The following is a 14481-nucleotide window of genomic DNA, read 5'->3' on the forward strand; positions in this document are numbered from 1 at the left end:
TCGACTCGCTTTCTGTTCGGGGTGATGTGGTTGGTGGAGCGGTAGGTGAAGACCTGTCCTCCTGTAAAGAGATGAGGGATGCTGTGTGTGCCCTTTTAGCAACTTCCTTTCCATGAAGGTGTCCCCGGGGACTAAAACCTTCATTATCCCAATTCAATTAGGGAGGCCTCTTCTGCACGAGCTGGCTGTTCATCTTCCCTCTCCAGCAAGCGCTCTGTAATCCCCAAGCGCCATTTTGCTTCATGGACCTGCCTTGTGGTTAATGGAACTGTGCTGTGTACCGTGCAATATTAGCACTAAATAATTTGGCAACCAAATTAAAGGAGCCATTCAAAAGGTTTTTATAGATTTATAGTGGATTAGAAGCTTCGTCTGGGGGTTTGGCTATTACCTTATAGCGGGACTTCCACGACAGTATTCCCTATAGGTTTGAGTAGAAATTACATTGTCCCCCCCCCCCCTTTTTTCTTTAACGTTCATTTACTCATTCTTTTAGTCATTCTTTTAGTCGAATATTTCTTGAGGGAGCCTACTGCCTGCAAGCTCCCTGCTGTGCCCGGCTCAGGGCACTCTGCTGCCCCGGTGTCTGTTGCTTAGAGTTCAGTGGCGAGGATCGGGGCGAGCACAGAAAATGGTGAGCGTGCTCCCTGCTTCCAGGGGCTGCTCCCAGCTCCCGGTGCTCAGCAGGCTTCATCCTAAACAGGTGTGATGGATGTGTGGGCTGGCAACCTGCAGCAGTGAGGAACAGCGGACGTGTCTCTTGATTCTGTCACATGTCGATTTGTACAGCGGGACAGGGTTTACTTATGGCAGAACATGAGAGAATTGAGTTGGCGGAGACGTGGAACCCAGTGGGCTGAGAGTGTCAGATGCGCCTGAGAGATTGGAGGCGTGGCGTCAGAGGCAGCTGAGGGCTGTGAAGGAGCAGGGGACTGGAGAGCAGGGAGGAGGTGACAAGGGCACGGAGGCTCCGGAGCTTCGGACCCCCAGCCCCGGGGTGTGGGGAAGGGATGGGTGCTTGTCCAAGGGGGTGCGAGCTGATTCTGAGAGGGCTATTGAGAGTTGAGAAGGTGAGGCAGCTTCGCAATGATAATGTTTGAGTGCTGCCTGTTAGGAAATACAGTCAATAGTATCTAATCACTATGGATGGTGCCAGGTGGGTAAAGTATGTGATTGTCTAACCACCGTGCTGTACACTGAAGCTAATAACAAAATAACACTGAACGTAACCGTAATTGAAAAAAGTAATACTGCCGAAACCGGTTTGGCTCAGTGGATAGAGCGTCGTCCTGCGGACTGAAAGGTCCCAGGTTCGATTCCGGTCAAGGGCATGTACCTGGGTTGAGGGCACATCCCCAGTAGGAGATTTGCAGGAGGCAGCTGATCGATGTTTCTCTCCCATCGATGTTTCTAACTCTCTATCTCTCTCTCCCTTCCTCTCTGTAAAAAAATCAATAAAATATATTTTAAAAAAAAAAGAAAAGAAAAAAGTAATACTGCTATTTTAAGTAATTTTAAATAATAACTTCAAGTTTCATCTTGAAATATATATTGCTACGGCATAGAAATAAAATTGGCATTTGCCCATTAAAAAAAGATGGCGGGTTAAGGACTCAGGAGGCAGATTGGGCGCCAATCCCTGCAGCCCTGGGGGAAGGCGAGCTGACAGGTGAGTTGAGGGCAGATGTGCAAATAAGAGGAAGTAGAGCGATTGCCGTTGATGGCAAGGACTTCACAACGAGAGGTTCCTGGTAGTTTTCTGGTCTGGACTGATCTCTTCTCAAGTAATTGGGCTTAGTAGACAAAGAAAAGACCCCTATTAGTTAAATTAATATTCCTCTTTATTTGTGTGGGGGGGTTTTTAAGTGTGTAACAATGATCATTTGAAAATTAGCTTGTAGGCATGCAAATATTTCTTCATAACTTTTAGTTCCTAATGTACTGTGATCTATTAGAGTATGGTAAAGAGTCATTAAACAATTAATTTACACAGAAGAATATTCGTGCAGAAATCATAATAAAATGAGCTTTAAAACGCTCATTTGAAAACTTGCTAAAATGGGCCTTTACTTGGAATCATAAGCTACTTCGGATGGGGTGGTGGTTTGAGTAAATAAAGACATGATTTTATTGCCACTTGACCCTCTGATTTGAGAGGCAGGTGCTGCCCAGTAGCCAGCCCTGCTGCCGTCTCTTGGCTGAGCTGCTATCCTGGCACCGAGGGTTAGACACTGCGGGTTGCTGGGTCCTCACAGTGTTCGCAAACTCACACCTGATGGGGGCTCGGAGCGGAGTGCACCGGGTCTCTCGGTCTCAGCCACTCATTAATGACCTTCCCTGCCGATCCTCTGGGGACGTCATCTGTTATTTCCCCCCTTTGCTGCTTTAGAAACAGATGCAGTCAGACCCACATAAACTGGACTTCGGACTGAAACCCGAGTTCCTGAGCCGTCCTCCGGGCCCCAGCCTCTTCGGAGCCATCCACCACCCCCACGACCTGGCACGGCCTTCGACCTTGTTCTCTGCCGCAGGTGAGTTCCGAGGGCCCGGGGCACTGAGACAGGTTGTTCTTGGGTGGCTGTGTGTTTGCGCTCTGGGCCACCGCTCAGTCACTCCCTACAGAATAGTTCCTGCCGGCGGGAGGCCTCTCAGTGCGGCGAGGGACATGGGCCCCCTTCACCGATACATCCTTTTCCCTTAAAGAAGGAAACAAGCATCCTCTTTCCCTTCAGGGACTCACGTTGCTTTGGCTCGTTATTTGCTTCTATATTAAGCCAGTATAACTCACAAGCACATCAAATGCTGCTGAAGAAAGAGCAGAACGTTCGAAAGGGCAAATGGGAAGGAGTCGACCCAGCACTTTTGTAAGGATGCGGTTGCCCTCACTTTGGTGCCCACAGAGCTCAGTCGCTTTGCACCACGATGCTCAGTCGGGCGGCGTTTGAGGGTCTGAAGATAAAGAAATACAGCTGAGCCTTGAACAGCACAGTTTGAACCATGTGGGTTTTTCACTGAATACACACAGCACTGCAAATGTATTTCTCTTCCTTATGATTTTCTTAACATTTTCTTTTCTCTAACTTTATTGTAAGAATACAGCATATGATACTTATAGGAAATATGTTAGTCGACTTTTTATGTTATGAGTAAGGCATCTGGTCAATAGTAGGCTAATAGTAGTTAAGTTTCAGGGGAGGAGTCAAAAGTTATATGCGGGTTTTCTACTGTGCAGGGGGTTGGCGCCCTAACTCCCACATTGCCCAAGGGTCCCTGTACAGTTACGCTAGTGGCTGGCAGCAGGGCCTGTGACGGGGAGGGTGGATCAGTTGGCTGCTGGTTGGTTGCAATAATGGAGGAAATATAGGGGACAGGGTATGAAACACCCAGGAGATATGCTTGTTAACATCAGAGTGCGCACAGCCAGGGGCTGGGGGCCGCTGAGGGTCACTGCTCAGGTGGCCACCAGCTTGTGCGCCAGGTCCGTGCAAACGAAAGGCAGTGCTGGTGGGAGGATTGGCTGGATGAGCACAGCCTCGTAGCAAAGGTTCCTTATTCGGTCTTTCCTAAAGCTGTCCACAGCGCAGGCGCCTGGCCCCACTTGATAAAACAGTAAGCAGCGCCACGGGGCTCCCTGTGGTGACCAGCTCCGTGGTCTAACACCGCCCCACCGCGCTGGGTAGAATGATTCTTCTGGACGTAAGTCCCGAGGGGCTCCCTGCTTCTCATCCTCAGGGAACAAGTTGCACATCCACCCTGCCTGCCACCTCCCCGGGCTTTATCCAGGACTTGCTTTTGGTGGACATAAAGCTCTTCATTCAAGATGAGAGAAACACCCACATTGCGAGAAGTCATTGTTTTAATGGGCTTTGTCGCCAAAGCCAGTGAATCACCCTGGAGGGTAGATGGAATTTGTGAAGGTCTCAGGTTTTCCTCTGTCAGTTCTGTCTAGGGACGTATTTGAAGGCCTTGTTACCATGGCATCTAGGCTCTGAGACAGGGCCACGTTAAGAGCAATTTGGGGAGAGAAATAGATTTCTCCCTGGCTTCCATCTGGGCCAAGCAGATGAATGGGTTTCTTTTGCTTCAATAACTTGGGGACTGCAAGGCACCCTGGGGCCCGGGCCCGGCAAAGCTCCCGTCTTCCCAGAAGCAGTAATGAGTTTGCACCACACAGTGTCAGCCAGGTTTTTATTTAGCTGCACCTCTAATAACTAATGAGTGTGCTGGGCTGCATGCGCTCTGTGGAGACAGGGTATCATTTCTGTACTTTTTGGGTGGAGAGCAAGTCACCATCTAGGGCTGAGCAGAAAACTGCTCAGGTGCCTTCTAATTCTGGGACATCGGATGGGGGCCTCTGTGCTGGGGGGCTCTTCCACACCCCGGACTATGGTCCCTTGCAGGCTGGGGAACAATGATCCGGAACATAAACCGAGTCAATGGGGGTTTGGGATGGGACGACCCTCCATTTTAATCTGTGTTTCTGCAGAAACTTGTACTTGTTCATAGGAATTTAGTCCAAGTGTAAGGGATTCTAGAATAGTTGTTAGTGAATTCATTAGGCCCTGTTTAGCCTTCGCTTCTGGGAGGTAATCATACTTTGTAGTACCAGCAGTATTGGATTCTGCTCCAAATTATTATTTGGTGAAACTTTTAACCGGTATGTAAAATTTGCACACACCTGTTAATTCAGGCACTTTCGTCCTACCGTTGGGCACTAGTGCCTGGAATAAACTAAAGGGGCCTCTTCAGATGACCTTGGCCAGAGCCGAGCCTGCCTCCTCAGCTCCCCCTGCACAGCCACCAGCCAGTGTGGGCCCCGAGCTCTCAGGATACTGTCCTTCCCTGATTCACATGTGAGCTCTCTCTCTTTCCTTCCCCAGCTCCCTTCAAGAAAAGGATTTAAGGCATCTTAAGTACATATTGTGTAAGGCAGATTATAAAGCAGAGGAGGAAATACAGATAAAGGAAAAACCGCAAAGTCAGGCCTGAGTTCTCTGGCGGGCAGACGAATAGAGCCAGTTATAAGATTATTAGTGTCCGCCCTGGCTGGGTTGGCTCAGTGGAGAAAGTGCCAGCCTGTGGACTGAAGGGTATCAGGTTCGATTCTAGTCAAAGACATGTACCTCGGCTGCAGGCTCAATCCCTGGTCCTGGTCAGGGCAGGTGCAGGTGGCAACCAATCGATATCTCTCTCACGTCGATGTTTCTCTCTTTGTGTCTCTCCCTCTCCCTTCCACTCTTTCTAAAAATCAATGGGAAAATGTCCTCAGGTGAGTATTAAAAAACAACAACACACACAGATTATCAGCGTCTAGAACAGCCGTGGGCAAACTACTGCCCGCAGGCCGGATCCGGCCCGTTTGAAATGAATAAAACTAAAAAGAAAAAAAAAGACCGTACCCTTTTATGTAATGATGTTTACTTTGAATTTATATTAGTTCACGCAAACACTCCATCCATGCTTTTGTTCCGGCCCTCCGGTCCAGTTTAAGAACCCATTGTGGCCCTCCAGTCAAAAAGTTTGCCCACCTCTGGCCTAGAACCTGTGAGTAAACTGGCTGACCCGGCACTGCAGACTGAGCAAAAGCAGGGGACCCGTCTCCCAGGACCCAGAGGAGCGCAGCCGTTTCTTAGGGCCGGGCTTACACTGTCCTCCAGTGCAGGACTGGGCCCACTGGGACATTCTCAGGAGAAGAGAGTCTGGGGGCCCAGAGCCAAGCAGCCCAGACAGGCAGCTTCATGTGGCCGCTCCTGAGCCAGGCGTTAGGACATGTAGTCTCCACACCAGCATCTCTCAGAGTGAAAGACTGGCTCCATCATGGTCAGACGCCCCCTCTCGGAGAGGCGGTGAGCCGTGGAGAGTGTGGCTCTCCTTCCTTCAGTGAAGAACTTTACCTGACATTTTTTAACCCAGCATTTCTCCTCTGACCTTTTTTGGTTATAGAACCCCTGTCCCCAGCAGTGTTTCTTGATGATTCTAATTGTCCGTCAGTGTCTCTTCCTGGGTGGCCCTAGCCTGTCCTTCCTCACATGTCCCCTCTTGGGGTCAGCAGGCCACTGGGAGCCAGCTGCATTGCAGAAGCTGGCTTCCTAGGAGATCTGATCTGCTGTGTTTGATTCCACAGGTGCTGCACACCCCACGGGGACCCCTTTTGGGCCGCCTCCTCATCACAGCAACTTCCTCAACCCTGCTGCTCACCTCGGTGAGTTGCCCACAGTGACGGGAAGCGATGAGTGTGTTTCAGAAAACCTCTTTACTGCGGCCCTGCCGCACTTCCTGGCAAGTTGGCCGTGATCCTAGCCGCCTCGCTTACTCCTCAGGGAGGGGATGGTGACTTGTGGAAGCCTGAGTAGGTGCTGTGCACCTCCAGAGTTCAGCACCTCTGACGGCACACTCTTCAGGGAGCAGCTCCGTGCTCTGGCTCCATGGAGGCTGATGTGCGGGGCAGGGGGTGGGGAGGGCCAGCCTGGGTCCCTCAGGGAGTCACATTGACAGCAGCCCGTGCTGCCCTTGGAGGAGGTGGGGAACTCACCCTGGTCTACAGACAGGCACCTCCTGGCACTGGAAGGAGAGACCAGATGAGGCTTTGATGAGTCACTACCCATTATGTCTTCACCTCACATTTCACGCCATAGGCATGTGTCTCTTCTAGCAAAGGTGCACGCCGTGTTCGTGGCCTGGGTTTGATATTTTCTGCAAGTGTGCCAGCAGAGGCAGGCTGTGGGATGCCTGACAACAGGGTTGTTATATGTCAGCCTTCAGAATTTCATCCTCGATTTATTCTAAGATGTCATCTCACTTCCGTTCCCTTAGAGCCTATAGCGCAGGCCCCCGGGCTGGGGGCGGGGGAGGCAGCAGGAGGCATCTTAGAACATGAGGCTTGAGTAACGTTCCCCACCCCCCTCCCACTGCCCCCGCAAGAGAACTGGGGCAGGATGCACACAGCTTGTGTGAATACTGTGCTAACAGTGCCTGTCGGGTGCGATGGGAACCTTTGCAAGACCTGGTAGAAGGACAGAGCAGGTCTGAGCGCAGAGGCTCACGCAGCCTGTCCTCCTCCCCACTCTCGTCTGCAGAGCCTTTCAACCGGCCGTCTACGTTCACCGGCCTGGCAGCAGTTGGTGGCAATGCCTTCGGGGGACTTGGAAATCCTTCAGTTAGTGAGTACCTCTAACTTTTTAAAATCTGTCTTGGACTATTTATCTCCTTAAATCTGTCTACGGCCTTTCCAGATAAAAAGAAACGAAGCCCTTGGGAAATAAATTGAGGTTTTATTGCGAAATCAGGTCTAAACAATGGAGTTAGGCATACGTGTGCATTTACATCAAAACCAACTTTTTAAGGATAACCTACTGTTAATACATGTCACTGAGGGTCAGGAAAGATGATGTAGTTAATTGAACTCCAAAAAGTTTGCTTAAATTCATAGTTTCATCTACATCCCATCTGTTCCCCCAGACTTTAGGCACAGCTCCCACTAGCGGGGAAAACAAACTTCATCTTGCCTTTGGCATTGGTGGGTTTGAAAAAGCTCGATGAAGAATAGCAGGAAAACAGCAGGCTCAGGGGAGGGAAGACCTGGAAACATTTCTTGCTCCATAATCTGGGAGGGTCAGCTAGTTTTCCACGGCTAGAAAGTCTGCCTCACACAGGAAGAGAGTTGCAGCACCTGCTAGACATCAGTTAGCCCCTGGGTAGCACGTACTCACCTGCTTTCTTCCGCGCCATCCATACGTCACGGTCTCCGGGTACAGCGCAAGCAGCCATCACCGTCCCGTCCAGCGTGGAGGCCCGTGTGTGTTTAGGTCATGCGCTCTCTTGTCTCTGTAACACCGCTTCGCTAACGCTGTGGGAAGAGTAGCAGTCATATTAGCAGGACTGCAGTGGATAGTGGATGGCCCTGAATTCTACTCTGAATTGAGCGTTACTCGTTAAGTCACCCTATCACACTGCACCCTCTGCATGCTGGGACTTGTGCATGCATGGATCCGTGTAACTGGGTCATCTCGACATCTGCGTGGTCCCTGCCCCTTTTCATCTGCCCCCTCACCTCACTTTGCCTTTGGTTTAAAAAAAAAAAAAAGCTGTGAGCTGCCTCTCCAGCGTAGGACAAGTTCCTCTAATGAATTTGTTAATCTCCTTTCCTTTTCCAGCTCCCAATAATATGTATTCATTTTAACTCTGAATGCTGTTAAAAGTTTTTTGGTAAGTACCTTCATTACAGCAGATTATATAATTTCTCTTAAACCTTTTTGTTCTCCACTTCACCATTTCAGCACCCAACTCAATGTTCGGCCACAAGGATGGCCCCAGTGTGCAGAACTTTAGCAACCCTCACGAGCCCTGGAACCGGCTGCACCGAACGCCTCCGTCGTTCCCGACCCCTCCGCCCTGGCTGAAGCCAGGGGAGCTGGAGCGTGGCGCGTCCGCTGCAGCTCATGACAGAGATAGAGATGTAGATAAACGAGACGCATCTGTTAGTAAAGATGACAAAGAAAGGTACGGAAAGAAACCGTTCTCGATCCCGCCGGGGTAGCCCGCTCTGTGCCAAGTACCAGCCACCCACCTCCCTGCCCAGCCTTGTGCTTCAGCTGCCCCCGTAACCTCAGCTCTTCACACAGCCAGGCCGTGGCACCCCAGAGCGCACACCCCACCCCCACAATGCATTGTGGCAGAATAGAACCCTACCAGAGCGGGAGTCCCCACTCAGAGCAGTTACACATGCAGACCCTCCCGTCCCTGCGAGCACTGATGTGTCCGAACATAGCTCTCCCCCTACACAAAAGCCAGGTGGCGCTCTGGACCAGACACAGCATGAATCCACGCCATGTTTGCTTTCCCGTGTGTGCAGTCCATTAAACCATGCATAGGTCTCTCTCTCTCTTTCCTCCCCCCCTCTTTTTTTTTTTCTTTGAGAAAGTCATGTTTGCATTGCCTCATCATATTTTTCTTAAATTTTGTTCAAACTCAACTCCTTAGCTCTCACAGATGACTAATAAAAGTTTGCTAACCTATATTTAGAGGAACATCAACAAGCAGTATTACTGGTTTGGGTTTGTTTTGCCGGTGGATAATTTTTACTAACCATTTGTACCTCTATACTTGGTAACCCAGGCCTAATAAAAGAATTGGCCGTAAAGAGGAAAACGCTATTTTTTCTCGGAAGAATGTCGTAAGCATTCTTGACAGTGTGTCCCTTTTTTTTCCCCTTCAGGCTATTTTCATTTTGAACCAACTAAATAAGGAATACACAAGATACGCTTGACAGAAAATATCTAATAACAGTTTCCTTTTGGTACTTCGGACTCAAATCTTGTCCAGATCTTTCATTTTTCTCTAACTGTATGTTATGTATGTGTGTGTATCCTAGTGATTTAAAACAGTTCAACTTTGCCAGCTCTAAAAGTGACAGACGAGTAGATATTCATCGTAGCCCATCACGCTAATAACTGAGTTCTTTCGTACAAATTTACCTTCGAAGCAGTAGGATAAAACCTCTTGGCCAATGGGAGGACCATTTCTAACAGGCAGTGCTGAGCTGTAAACAGCCACGGTGAGGCACCCCTGGAGTGGACGTGCCCTGACCAGGAGGTCTCCATAGACAGGCTGTCTGGAGAGAGAAGAGGTGTGGCAGCAAACCTTTCCCATTTTCCTTAATGGAGTCAAATGGCCTCTTGCTTCAGCGCGGTCACCGACCGGTGGTCCGTGGGGTCCCAAAGGTTGGCGACCGCTGTCTTGGATTAAAGTCAGGAAACCTAATAAAACGTACTCTTCTTCAATCTTACCTTTCAAAGATGCTCTTCTTAGCCTTTGCACGTGCACTAGAAACAAACTTTGTTAGGGAAACCTTAATTCCCACTGCAGCCACTCACCTGCTGAGCCAGCGTGGCATCCTGCTTGTCCCCCATGCTCCCCGCATCTGTCTGGGACTTAGGTGGCCCCTAAGTCTTGCCAGACTCTCAGTCTTCCCTCTTCAAGTTTTACCTCATTGTCGTTTTACTGCTTTGCATCCTCTGCCCAGTACTCTTCAGCCCCCACCCAAGACAGGCCTCTGGAATTCGTTTACATTTGCATTCATAGATGATTTTCAAATTGTCCTCAATTTCCCCCAGGAGGTTTTGTGTCTGTGGACCTGCTTGTCCTACTGGCGTTCTCCATCTTCTCATCAGATGTTGGCTTTCTTGTCCTTCCTAGTGCAAAAGTCCTTTAGCAGCCCCACAGTCCTGAAATCGTGGTTTCCTTTCAACCCCCTCACGTACCACATCTTGGAGATTGCTCTGGGTCTGCATTTTTCACTCTGAAACCATCTGTCAGGAGACAGAAATGCCCATAGTTGTCACGTTAAACTCTTCCTCCCGCTGGCTGTGTGTGACAAAGTGATGAAAGGTCATATTTGCCTTTAGGCTCTCAAAACTTTGTTCTCAACACCGTCTGTTCCAGAGAGTCCAGCCCAGTGGGCACTGTGGCCCGTCACTCACCCACGGGCCACCTGGCTTTCTGAAACTCTTCCTCTGTGGTCTTGATGAGGCCCCTGACTCTGACATACAGAGAATGACTTTCCCTGGAGACTCCCCACTCACCCTCACCCCTAGCACTTCACCCCCATTGAGCTTCCTCTACAATGAGGTAAGATCAGGTGGCTGGCTTTGCCACGGTGACCGTGGGAACCAGCCCCAAGCCACCCTTTTCACACCATGTCATTGGCAGCCCTAGCCAGCCAACAAGCCCACTTCACTTGCTTCCTGTCTCCCTCCTCCTGCAGGGAAAGTGTGGAGAAGAGACACTCCAGCCACCCTTCACCAGCACCTGCCCTCCCGGTGAGCACCCTGGGACACACCCGCGGCTCTGAACAGATCAGGGGTCATCTGAACACTGAGCCTCGCGAGAAAGACAAATCCAAAGAGAGGGAGAGGGACCACTCGGAGTCCCGCAAGGACCTGACCGCGGAGGAGCACAAGGCGAAGGAGGGCCACCTGCCCGAGAAGGACGGCCACGGCCACGAGGGGCGAGCCGTGGGCGAAGAGGCCAAGCAGCTGGCCCGGGTGCCGTCGCCCTACGCGCGGACCCCTGCCGTGGAGGGCGCCAGGCCCAACAGCACTTCGAGCCGCGAGGCTGAGCAGCGCAAGAGCGAGCCGGCCTACGAGAACCCCAAGAAGAGCTCCGAGGTCAAGGTGAAGGAGGAGCGCAAGGAAGACCACGACCTCCCCGCCGAGGCCGCGCAGACCCACCGGTCCTCGGAGCCGCCGCCTCCCCACTCCTCGTCCAGCGTGCACCCGGGGCCCCTGGCCTCCATGCCCATGGCGGTGGGGGTGACGGGCATTCACCCCATGAACAGCATCGGCAGCCTGGACAGGACTCGCATGATGACGCCCTTCATGGGCATCAGCCCCATCCCGGGCGGAGAGCGGTTCCCGTACCCTTCTTTCCACTGGGACCCCATTCGGGACCCTCTGAGGGATCCCTACCGAGAACTTGACATTCACCGGAGAGACCCGCTGGGCAGGGACTTTCTGCTGAGGAACGACCCCCTCCACCGTCTCTCGACCCCCCGGCTGTACGAAGCTGACCGCTCCTTCAGGGACAGGGAGCCCCACGATTACAACCACCATCACCACCACCACCACCACCCGCTGTCCGTGGACCCGCGGCGGGAGCACGAGCGGGGCGCGCACCTGGACGAGCGGGAGCGCCTGCACATGCTCCGGGAGGACTACGAGCACTCGCGGCTGCACCCCGTGCACCCCGCCTCGCTGGACGGACACCTGCCGCACCCCAGCCTCCTCACGCCGGGGCTCCCCAGCATGCACTACCCCCGAATCAGCCCCACCGCGGGGCACCAGAACGGACTCCTCAACAAGACCCCTCCCACCGCCGCGCTGAGCGCGCCGCCCCCACTCATCTCCACCCTGGGGGGCCGCCCGGTCTCCCCTAGAAGGACTACTCCTCTGTCTGCAGAGATGAGGGAGAGGCCGCCTTCCCACACGCTGAAGGATATCGAAGCGCGATAAGGAGAGAACAGGCCACGGGAGAGGAGGCCCACCAACAGCGCCAGACCCGGAGGGGAGGGAGCCAGCGGGCGCCCGCGTCCCTGACGGACTGGGGGGCAGGGCCCCAGCTCTCCCTGTAAACAATGTATAGACTCAGTGCAGATTTTGAAATGTTTTTGTATATTATATGTTGAAATTTTTCAGCTATTTTAGCCAAGTCATATGTTCTCATGTGTCCAACCCTTTTGGTTTCTCGTATAAAACTTTCTGATTTGAACCAAAACAGTGAAGATGACAACACACACTGATGTGTTCATTGGGGAGAAAACAGACAGCAGTCCGCACGAGCCACCGTGCAAGCTCTTTCAGAGGAGAAGGGAAGGCCTTGTACATAGTTGTGTAAAAAAGAGATTGCTTCATGAGCTAAGGGTTCATATATGCAAAAGGGTAAGATGAAAGCTTTACTTTGTACAAATGTAAATAGGTAAAGATTAAGTAACATAATACATTAATACTTCTTAAAATGTGCTCTTTGCAAACTTAATCTCAGTGAACACGGTCCGTGCGGCTGTGTTCCCCTGTATTGTTAGAGACAGCTAAACCCTTCAACTATGCAATGAATGTTCAGGCTTTTCACAAAAGCCCGCCCAACTCAAAGGAGCCTTTTCAGATCCATTTACAACATACTTAAGGTCATATTTTCCCTGAACAAGCGCTTCTGTGATAGGACTCTGTTTTCCTTGCTTATTTTTTCAAATAGAGAAACATCCTCTTTTGCAAATTGGACCCCAGGCCGAAATTTTGGCTCTAAAGTTGCTGCTTGTGGGCTCCTGGGGCAGAGTGTGGTCCCAGAGAGGTCAGAGGCCATGAGCAGCCAGTGCCGGGGAGGCCAGGAGTGGTCAGATGCCAAAATCAGGGGGCACGAACAGGTTGCCAGCATCTCACCACCATCAGTCATGTGATTTCACACATACCTCATGTGGGAACCATGCGTTTTTTAGTGTGTCCCATTTCCTACCCGTACACACTTCCTTGTTTTGTAATGAGATTCAGTCACACCCAAACAGATCCTGAAAGAAAGCTTTGAGTTTTCTCAGATGATGGATATGTTTTCACTATTCAGTAACCAACAGATCAAAAGGGCACATTTCCTAATGTGACTCCCTGTATTCTAGTCAGTGATAAAGTCTGGGAGCGGCCTCGCAGAGCCATGGAGCGGAGCGTTTCCGAGGGTGGAAGGTGGCTGAGCAAAGTCCTGTGTGTGCGTGTTTTTAAGTTTGCATCAATCTTAATGTCTCCTCATAATACTTTTATAATACATTAAGCCTCTTGTCTACATATTTGGAGAGAATATGACTTTACTAGCAGAGAAATACAATATATCTTGTCTACTGGACTGTAAAATATATGTACGAAATAAAATTAGTTCCATTGGTCTTCTAGTATATTAAAGTGCTATCTGACGTTGTTATCCTGTTTTTGGAGAAAAAAAAAGTTAACTACAGACCATTGTTTCTAATAAGCAGAGAGATCTATTTTAGTAGTAAACTGAAGGTTTAGTTGTGAGCTTCAGAATTTTGTGAACTCCAGATGTTGTGCAGTGGTTTTTTTTGGCTTTTTTTTTTTTTTTAAAGACAACAACTAAAAAGGAAAAAGAATCCAAGGAATATGTACACTGGAACTGTAGTGGTAGCTTCAGTATTGTAAAGAGATTGTTCTATTCGGACCTTTTGCTGTTTCTCCTGTATGTAATAAAGTCCTTTCTAGACCCTATGTGAACAGAAAAGTGAAGCGACTGACTTCAGCATGTTCTCAGCGGCGGAGCCTTCTTGTGTAATGTAAACTGTGCCATGTTATTAAAAAATGTGAACGAAGCTTTCAGCTGCTTGTCTGTGTGAGCTGGCCGTCCGGCCTCAGGGAGGAGCCCTGCTCGCAAGCCCTGGCTCTGACCCTCCCTGGGCCCAGCCGAGTGAGAGCGGAGGCTGCCCCGCACACTGGCTGCCCCACCAAGGCATCCACCTGCTAGTTTCTGTAGCCGTTCGAGCCCCATAAAAGTTGTAGAACTTTTTTTGTTATGTTTTAAACAAAAGACTGCTTTGGGGAAGGTACTTCTGGACTGTAGGTGAGCCTGTGTAGGCCAGGTTAGCAAGTAGGCCTGCTCAGCGTTTGCTTTCTCTGCATTGGTGACAAACCGGGTATCGGGCCTCTGACCACAGTCTTTGTGTGCCTGTCCCTTTGCATTTCACCTGGGGACTCTGGTGTTGATACCTTATAGATATTTTTTCCCTTGTTGACTTTTTTCTGTGTCTTGTTGAATGACATGGCACATCCCTCATCAGTTTGCAGATTTCTGCCTCATCCTCAAATTGGTTTTATGTTTTTTTCTAAGATGGAGAAATTATTAAATTTTACTGTGTCAGCCTGATGAGGCTTCTGTTTGGATATATAGATAGACTCTGCATATTTTGGATTGGTGTTTGTATCTGACTGGAGA

General features: G+C 50.4%; 1 protein-coding gene across 3 annotated transcripts in view; it reads left to right on the forward strand.

The window, feature by feature from the left end:
- AUTS2 (activator of transcription and developmental regulator AUTS2) overlaps positions 1 to 13862 on the forward strand; it is a gene marked incomplete at its 5' end in the record, with an annotated part of 1127567 nt that extends 1113705 nt beyond the window's left edge. For all 3 annotated transcript variants that reach the window (XM_081090564.1, XM_081090566.1, XM_081090565.1), the window contains 5 exons: positions 2390 to 2531; positions 6125 to 6202; positions 7077 to 7160; positions 8277 to 8499; positions 10763 to 13862. In XM_081090564.1, coding sequence (XP_080946690.1) covers positions 2390 to 2531; positions 6125 to 6202; positions 7077 to 7160; positions 8277 to 8499; positions 10763 to 12008 — 1773 coding nt within the window. In that variant the 3' untranslated portion in view covers positions 12009 to 13862. The remainder of the gene's footprint in view (positions 1 to 2389; positions 2532 to 6124; positions 6203 to 7076; positions 7161 to 8276; positions 8500 to 10762) is intronic.
- Positions 13863 to 14481: the final 619 nt, after the last annotated feature.

The sequence above is a fragment of the Myotis nattereri genome (assembly GCF_964212035.1).
Source record: "Myotis nattereri genome assembly, chromosome: 4".
NCBI lineage: Eukaryota > Metazoa > Chordata > Mammalia > Chiroptera > Vespertilionidae > Myotis > Myotis nattereri.